The sequence below is a fragment of the Eimeria necatrix genome, genomic scaffold (assembly GCF_000499385.1).
Source record: "Eimeria necatrix Houghton genomic scaffold, Enh_scaff547, whole genome shotgun sequence".
Lineage (NCBI taxonomy): Eukaryota > Apicomplexa > Conoidasida > Eucoccidiorida > Eimeriidae > Eimeria > Eimeria necatrix.
Window position 1 is genome coordinate 15,001 of NW_013654415.1, and position 8,776 is coordinate 23,776.

General features: G+C 51.6%; 2 protein-coding genes across 2 annotated transcripts in view; both read right to left on the reverse strand.

Annotated features, from left to right (window-relative positions):
* Positions 1–4,730, reverse strand: part of ENH_00062180 (hypothetical protein, conserved) — a gene marked incomplete at both ends in the record, with an annotated part of 7,855 nt that extends 3,125 nt beyond the window's left edge. The window contains 8 exons of the mRNA XM_013582061.1: positions 1–746; positions 1,049–1,308; positions 1,570–1,657; positions 1,953–2,722; positions 4,126–4,197; positions 4,346–4,382; positions 4,560–4,623; positions 4,684–4,730. The exon at positions 1–746 is cut by the window's left edge and continues 562 nt beyond it. Of these exons, the coding sequence (XP_013437515.1) occupies positions 1–746; positions 1,049–1,308; positions 1,570–1,657; positions 1,953–2,722; positions 4,126–4,197; positions 4,346–4,382; positions 4,560–4,623; positions 4,684–4,730 (2,084 nt within the window). The remainder of the gene's footprint in view (positions 747–1,048; positions 1,309–1,569; positions 1,658–1,952; positions 2,723–4,125; positions 4,198–4,345; positions 4,383–4,559; positions 4,624–4,683) is intronic.
* A 3,010-nt stretch (positions 4,731–7,740) lies between these two features.
* ENH_00062190 (hypothetical protein, conserved) lies at positions 7,741–8,776 on the reverse strand (the record flags this gene model as incomplete). The annotated part of the gene is made up of 2 exons (XM_013582062.1): positions 7,741–7,927; positions 8,122–8,776. Coding segments are annotated over 2 exons (842 nt in total), but the record flags the coding sequence as incomplete, so codon positions are not given.

An 8,776-nucleotide genomic window follows, 5' to 3' on the forward strand; every position in this document is an offset into this window, starting at 1 on the left:
GCTGCTGCTGCTGCTTTGTCGTCCTTTGTGTGGACGGCGACTGGGTCCGGCAGCAGCAGCTCCTCCAGCTGGACGTCCTTCCCTGCTGCTGCTGCTGCTGCTGCTGCTGCTGCTGCTGCTGCTGCTGGTTCGTGCAGCCCTTTCTCGTGCTGCGGGAGGAGGAGGAGGCCCCCGTCTTTGCCGTCTGGAGCAGCAGCAGCAGCAGCAGCAGCAGCAGCAGCAGCGGGGGGAGGCGCAGCAGCAGCAGCAGCAATGGTGTTTTGGTCCTCGGCGCATGCAAAGAAAGGCTGCTCAGTGACTTCTGCTGCGCAGCCGTCTGCAGCAAGAGTTGCTGCTGCTGCTGGAGTCAGGTGGTGGTTGCTGCTGGGGGGACAAACGAAAGTGGGGCTTTTTTCTTGGAGACACTTTGCTGCTGCTGCGTCATACTGCCAGCCCTCGGGGCAGACGGGCAGCGCCTGCTGCAGCAGCAGCTTGCTGCAGAGCTTCCTGCTGCTGTCGTACTTAAACCCCACACGGCACTGCGGCTGCGGCTGCTGCTGCTGCCGCAGCACGCAGACTCCGTGCTGCAGCTGGAAGGGCGGCGCGCAGGAGAGGCTGCCTGCAGTTTCCGTCTCCAGCACGCACAACGGAGCAGCAGCAGCAGCAGCAGCAGCAGCAGGAGCAGCAGCAGCAGCAGCAGGCAGGAACACGAAGCCCGGCGGGCAAGACAGAGTTGCTGCGCTCCGAGACCACCGCACGCAAGAGCCCTGCAGCAGAAGAAGCAAAAGGCGCAGCAGCAGCTTCCGCCGTTTGCTGCGCCTCTTCAGTTCTTCAGCAAGGCCACTTAGCTGCTGCAGCAGCAGCAGCAGCAGCAAAGGGCTGAAACCAGCAGCAGCAGCAGCAGCAGCAGCAGCAGCACGTGACCACGCCCCGCTGCAGCAGCAGCCAGAACGCGCCGCACCGCCGCCGCAGCAGCAGCCACCGCAGCAGCACAGCAGCAGCACAGCAGCAGCAGCAGCAGCAGCAGCAGCAGCAGCAGCAGCAGCAGCAGCAGCAAAGGGCTGCGGACGTCTTGAAGGGCGAATCCGTCGGGACAGAGGAAGACTGGCTGCTGCTGCTCCTTCAGTTCGCAGACTCCAGGCTGCGTTGGAGTGCCGCTGCTGCAGGTCCAAAGAGGGTTTTCTGCAACATCTTTTCGACATGCTGCTGCTGCTGCTGCTGCTGCTGCTGCTGCACCTTCGCCAAACACTGGGTAGAAGTCGGGGGGACACAGAGGCACTGGCTGGATCGCCGTGCGCCGCAAGCAGCCCTTGTCGTACGGCTCAAACCCTGCGCCCCCACGCCCCAGGGTTTAGGGTTTAGGGTTTAGGGTTTAGGGTTTAGGGTTTAGGGTTTAGGGTTTTGGGGTGAGAAGGCGGCCCCGCAGCGGGCACGCGCAACGCGGCGGCGCGGAGGAGGGTCTAGGGTTTGCGAGAGTTCAGCGGCTTTAGGGCGTACGGTTTAGCGTTTAGGGTTTGGGGTTTAGGGTTTAGGGTTTAGGGTTTAGGGCTTAGGGTTTAGGATTTAGGGTTTAGGGTTTGGGGGCTGTACCCGAGGGGCAAACCCTCTCCGGCAAGACGGAGTCTGTCAAGACACAGGCGCCCTGTTGGTTTTGAAAAGAGCCGTAGGGGCAAACGACCTGAAGCCCCGCAGCTCAAACCCTCAGCCCCTAGGGTTTAGGGTTTAGGGTTTAGGGTTTAGGGTTTAGGGTTTAGGGTTTAGGGTTTGCAGACGAGCTGCGGAGTTAACGACACAGCGCGCAGGGCGTGGGCGCAGCCTGGGGCCTACAGCGCGCTCCTGACCCGCGTCTGGCCCCAGGGCCCAGCGCGCAGGGTTTAGGGTTTAGGGTTTAGGGTTTAGGGTTTAGGGTTTAGGGTTTGACCTGGGGTTTGACGACGTGGACTTTGACGCACTCCCCCTCCATCATCTCAAACCCTACTGGACACGACAGCAAAACCTCTCCCGCCAAAGGAGGGTCTGAGTGGAGGGTTTTCTTCCGCAGCAAAAGACTTTCTTGCTGCTGCTTGTTTGCTGCTGCAGCAGGGCCCTGCTGCAGCAGCTGCAGCAGCGCGCCCACGGCCACCGCCGCCGCCAGCGCCCTCGCGCCCCTGCGCCTGCTGCTGCTGCTGCTGCTGCTGCTGCTGCTGCTGCTGCAGCAGCAGCAGCTGCTGCTGCTGCAGCAGCTGCTGCTGCTCTTTGGGCGGCGGCGGGAAAAGTGGAAAAAAGGAAGACCGAAATTCGGCGGGGCTCTCATTTTCAGGTGTACAGACACCTCGTGGCCTCAAGAAGAAAGAGAGGCATAACTCGTGCTGCAATTTGACCTGCTGCTGCTGCTGTTGCTGCTGCTGCTGCCGCTGTGGCTGCTGCTGTTGCTGCTGGAGTTGCTGCTGCTGCTGCTGCTGCTGTTGCTGCTGCTGCTGCTGTCGTACTCCTGGGACCGTTGCTTCCGGTTGCTTTGCCGCTGCTGTTGCTGCTGCTGCAGCTGCTCCCGCCCCTGCTGCCCTTGCTGCTGCTGCTGCTGCTGCTGCTGCTGCTTTGTCCAAACCTGCTGCTGCACCTGCTGTTTTACCTGCTGAGCTACCTGCTGCTGCACCTGCTGCTGCACCTGCTGCTGCACCTGCTGCTGCACCTGCTGCTGCACCTGCTGAGGCAGTGGCTGCTGCCCATGCTGCTGCTGCTTCAAGGCCTGCTGCGGCTGTTGCTGCTGCAGCAGTCACACCAGCAACAGCAGCAGCCCCACCAGCTGCTGCTGCTGCTGCTGCTGCAGTGTTATTACCATGTGCTGCTGCTTGGGGTTTAGAAGAAGCAAAGATAAACAACTTTGAAATCAAAAGGGTTTAGGGTTTGCGCGTCTGCTGTCGGCGCCGCCTCTTGGCGCGAGCCGCTGCTGCTGCTGCAGTCCTCCCAAACCCTAAACCCTAAACCCTAAACCCTAAACCCTAAACCCTAAGCCCTAAACCCTAGAGCTGTTCTAAAAACCGAGATTGACCCGAACAGGCATCGTGGGGAGATAGAATTGATGGTTTACGCGCTAGGGTTTAGGGTTTAGGGTTTGGGCAGCAGCCAAAGACACTCCGCTAGACCTGAACCCTGCAGTTCACTTAGGGTTTCGAGAAGCAAAGAAAGAGTCGCTTGCTGCTGCTGCTGCTGCTGCTGCTGCTTCTCTGTCTCAAGCGAAGACTAGCGGAAGCGGCAGCAGCAGCAGCAGCAGCTGCTGCAGCAGCAGCTGCTGCTGCTGTGGTCCAGTGGAAGCAGCAGCCCCTGCAGCAAAGTCTCGAATCCTTTTTCTGTTATTTGTTTTTCTGCTGCAGTTAATTGAAGAAGCAAAAGCTGCCAAACTCCAAAGACACCTCGGGGGCTTCAAACCCTCTTTCGAGCTTCAGACACGCCACGCGGGTCGCCCCTGCTGCTGCTGCTGCTGCTGCTGCTGCTGCTGCTGCTGCTGCTGCTGCTGCTGCTGCTGCTGCATTTCTCCCGATTGTGTGGGGAAAATGCTCGAAATTTCTTTTTTCTGCTGCATTTAAATTAAGGAAAAGATTAACTCATTTGGAAGCAGCTTTTGCTGCCCCTGGGGGAGCCGCTGTGACCCGCCGGCGCTGCTCAGGCTGCTGCTGCTCGGGCTGTGTCTGCGCAAATTTGCAGCGAATTTGCAGCAAATTTGATTTATTTGAATCTAAAAGTGTTTTAAAATGCTTTAAAATGTTTTAAAAGTGTTTTAAAAACGAAGTTTCAGTGAAAAGGAGTCAAAAGAACAAACCCTCAAGCCTCCGAGCCCACGAACTTCCACTGCTCCAGCGCGCCCGCAGGCAGCATGTGGCCTTCCAGGCGGATGTCTGCGAAAAGTCGAATTTAAATTTGCGAAATTCTTCGAAAAAGTTTTGACGAATTCAAAAGTGAAATAAAAGAAGGGAAGTTGTCGTTCGCGCGAGGTGTACGTACACCCAGACGCTCACCAGTTTCCTGCTGCTCGCGCATCCGCCCGAAGACGAAAGTGAGAAGTGCCCAGACTAAATGAATTGAAATTAAACTTTTTTATTTGTTTTGAATTAATATTTCAATTCTTTTCAATTTAATTCATTTAATTCCAAAAAGGCCCGAAGAGCCCACCCGCAAGCGACACAAAAGTTTCCCATTTGTTGCCCTGCAGCTGACAGGGGATGTAGAAGAAAGAAAGCGGATCTGCAGGCGATTTGTTCCAAGTTGAACTCTTTTTATAAATATTTAATTTAATTTAATTTAATTTAATTTAATTTAATTTAATTTAATTTAATTCTTTTTGTTTTTATTTCGCTTAAGAGCTGTTTGTTTGATTTGCAACTTCGCTCACCCAGCGGGCTGGAGCTGGCGCCGAACAGGAAAATGGTCTGAAAAAAGAGTGATTGAATTTGCAAGAAATAAACGGAACTTTTGGCCTTCTTCTTTGATTTAATTAAAGATATTTTATTAATTTAAATTAATTTAATTTAAATAAATTTAATTTAATTCAATTTAATTCAATTTGACTCAAAATAAAGTTAACTTGTTGAATGCGCAGAGCTGACCTGAGAGACAGCGCCGGCGACTCCCCAGGCAAAGGCAAAGGCCATGAAGTAGTTCCCGCAGCTCCTGCGCGCAAACCCTAAACCCTAAACCCTAAACCCTAAACCCTCGAGGGTTTGCACGCACCTGGCGCGCATTCTTTCCTCTGTAGTCACCGGCTCCGCCTCTTTCATGTAAGGCGGAAGAGAAAAATAAAAAAGAAGTCCCAAGAAGAAGAGCATCAAATAATAAAGGACGCGCAAGAAGTAAAACATGCTCCCAAAGGCGCCTTGAGGGGTTTCGCATTCACACGAGGGTTTAGGGTTTAGGGTTTAGGGTTTAGGGTTTAGGGTTTGGGGTTTGGGGCCTACCGGTGTCGAAAATAAGCCCTGCGGGACCTGCGGAGCCGCGGGGGCGGCAAAGAATTGACTTAATAAAAGCAGTTTGAGGACTTTAAGTGTAATTGATTTAAATAAATTAAAATTAAATAAATAAATAAATAAATAAATAAATAAATAAATAAATAAATAAATAAATAAATAATTTGTTTATAACTCACCACTAAATGCGGGACTTATTTCTGGAGAGGGAATGCCAGCCCACAGCGCGAAGACCAAATGGCCCGCCAGCTGCCAGCGACCACAAATAAATTAATTAAACTAAAATAAATAAATAAATAAATAAATAAATAAATAAATAAATGAATAAATAAATAAGCGGTTCATTATAAATAGTCCATTTAATTAATTAATTAATTAATTATTTATTTATTTATTTATTTATTTATTTATTTATTTATTTACCAGACAAGAAATAAAAGAAGAGGAAAAGGCTTGCTGCTTGAAAGAGGAGTTGAGGGTGAAGTACGCGGCGGCTCCTGCGGGTGTTTTGATTAGGGAAAGATTTATTAAATGAAATTAACTAATTAATTAATTAATTAATTAATTAATTAATTAATTAATTAATTATTTGTTTATTTAAATCAATTGAAATAAATAATCGAAGTTAATGACTCGCCTGCTGCTGCGGGGCCCAGCAGCCATTTAAATAAATAAATAAATTAAATGTTTAATTAATTAAATAAACTAAAGATGAACAATTCAAATTAACAACTTGCCTGCTGCTGCGAGGCCCAGCAGCCATTCAGGGGTTTATTTAAATGAAATAAACGAATTAAACACTAATTAATTAATTAATTAATTAAAATAAATAATTAAAATAAATAATTTAAATTAATATTTAAATTAATAACTCGCCCGCTGCTGCGAGGCCCAGCAGCGCCAGCAGCAACTCGGGGGCGAGGCCGTAAAGGGCGGAGAGAGAAATGGCGCAGGAGAAATAAGCTGAAGTTGAAATAAATGAAAATTGAATTTAAATCTTTTTGAAATAAATAAATCCATTTAAAGCTTTTTGGACCATTTTAGTCCCCTTTACCTGCCAGAGTTGCTGCTGCAGTGCTGGAATTGTCTCTGAGGCCTCCTAAAGGAGTTAAAATGAACTTAAATTAAAAAAGAAGTTCAAAACTCCTCGAGCTGACCTAAAAGAATTAAAATGAATTTAAATCAAAAAGAAATTCAAATTCAAATCAAAAAGAAATTCAAAACTCTTCGAGCTGACCATACACCCCAAAGTAGGCAAAGGGCACCGCCGATGACAGACACAGCAGAGAAACGAAAGCAGTCAAGAAAGTGGAGCCTTGCTGCGAAAACAATTCAATTAATTCAATTAATTGATTTAATTAATTAATTAAATAATTGAATTAATTAATTAATCAATTAATTAATTAATTAATTGAATTATTCCGATTGAAAGAAACATTTCAACTGCAACTTAGAGTCCAAAAACTTGCCTGAGGAGACGCCGTTGAAAAGCCCTCCAGAGGCATCACAACTGAAGCAGCGCATGCAAATGGAGTTTTCGGAATTTGAATAAAATTGGATTTTGAAATGAACAAAAGTGGAATAAAAAGATGAAACAAAAGCCCCTCATCAGGCTGGAGAAGAAGCAGCAGAAAGCGCGAAAAAACGCAATTTCTTTCGAAGTTGAATTTGAAAAACGAACTTGGCGCGAAAACGCCACTTTTTCAGAAAAACTTGAATTTGAAATTTTCGTTTACCGCGCCGCACTTGGCCAGAAACCTCTCCAGAAGTTCCGTTTGGAATTCCGGCAACTGCGGGGTAAATGGAAAGGTCGTAAACGACGTCTGCGAGGAGCCGGCCGGCGTCGGACTGTTCTGCAAAGGAAGCAAAGAGCGGCGGCTTCTCTCGGGTTCTGCTGCACTAGCGGCGCTTTCGCCCTTTTCTAAAGTTCAAATTACCGAAAAATCGCGTAAAATTAACCAGTTTCGCGTCGTAATCCTCCAGCGCCTGCTGGATCAGCTCGCCGGCGGCGGCGGAGGGGGAAAAGGAAGCAGCCGGAAAGTCGGCGTCGGCCGGCTCTCCGGCTTCTTCCGCCCCATTGCACTTTCGGAAAACTAGAAATGGGCAAACGGAAAGCAACGAAAACGTGTGCATTGTTCAATAAAAACAAAAGCGAGAAAAAACGGAGCGGTCTGTGCGGCGGCGGCGTGCGACAGGTCTGGGGTGTACGTACACCCCAGAGGTGCGCGGGTCTACCTGCTGCTGGGAAGTGGAAAGCTGTGGAAAAAAGCCGAAACAAAGCCATTTAAGGCGCGATCGCCGGGGAAAACGATAAAGCAACCCTAAATGCATCTTTTCAGCGCCAGCGAGGCGCCATTTGACGGAGTTTCTGCTTCTGAACACAGAGAACTCGCTTTTGCAGAAGTGCATACTTTGCACGTTCATGTTCGAGGCGGGCGGGGCCGTGAACCGCGCGAGCCCCGCTTTATTCGGCGAAGACTTTCAGCTCGTTGACATTTATTTATTCAATGCATTTTGAATTCCCTCTGATCTCGAGTCGCAGGAAAGCAGTTAACGAGCTGCTTTCCCCTCCTTTTCCCGCAAGAATCCCTCTTGCCGAGGCCCCAGAAGGGGCTCCCGAAGGTCTCTGGCATCTGGATCTTTTTGCACGACTTTTCGTGCACGGAGTGCATGCAAACGCAGCTGTACCTACAGCTGGCGGCCGCTGGGGGCCCCAGGGGCCCCCAGGGGCTTCCAGGGGCCCCCAGGGGCGCCTGGGGGCCCCTGGGGGCCCCCGACGGAGCTATTTTTGGGGCTTTCGGGGCGCAGCAGCAGCTGCTGCTGCTCAGCAGTCGCGGCTGACTGCAGCAGCTCCCTGGAAGCCGGAAATGTCTTCGGAATTGGAAAGAAGACTGTCTGGCGAAGTGACCCAACAAGCCACCACGGTGATGTCGTCCATTTTGCCCCCCGTGAAGAAAGCCCCCTCTTGGCGGGCGTGTTTCATGAAGGGCGTTCGTTCGGTGGAGGAGCGGCTGCAGCAGCGCAGCAGCAAATCACCAACTGCTTCAAAAGACCACCAGCACCAGCAGCAGCAGCAGCAGCAGCAGCAGCAGCAGCAGCAGCAGCAGCAGCAGCAGGAAAGCGCGGTCTGAGCCTCCCCCTCCCCTCCCCTCCCCTCCCCTGCCCCCCCGCAGCAGCAGCAGCAGCAGCAGCAGCAGCAGCAGACCTCCTGTGGGCAGCAGCCTCTCCGATGGCCCTGGCTGCGTCTGTGGCGGAAGTGGCGAGGGAAGGGTCCCCCAGAATTGCTGCTTCTTTGGGACTCAGAAAGAAAGAAGCAATTGCGCAGATTTCGTGGTCGAATAAGTTGTCGAAGAGCCCGTCAGTGCCGAGCAGCAGCAAGTCTCCTTCTTGCACAGCAACAGTGGCGACAGCAGCAGCTTCGGGGGTGTCCTGCGGCAGCGCAGCAGCAGCAGCGCGCTGCAGCAGCTGCAGCAGCGCCTGCTTCCCGCTGCAGCGCAGCAGCTCGTAGTCCCCCGGCTGCGGCAGCCGGCTCAGCTGGAAGGGACAGTTGAACTCGTGCTGCTGCTCTGCTGTTCTGAAGACACAAGTCATTCTGTAGACCAGCTGCCGCCGCAGCAAAATCAAAGCGCTGTCTCCAACATTCGCTATTCCTATTTGCTGCTGCCCCTCGTGCAGCACCACCAAAGCTGTTGAACTCCCGAAGCTCCGAGTCTCCCCGTAGCCCCGACGCAGGATCTCCAACGCACGCGACCCCACGTCTCCTCCTGCTGCTGCTGCTGCTGCTGCTGCTGCGGGGGCTGCTGCTGCTGCTGCTGCTGCTGCTGGGGCTGCTGCTGCTGCTGCGGGGGCTGCTGCGGGGG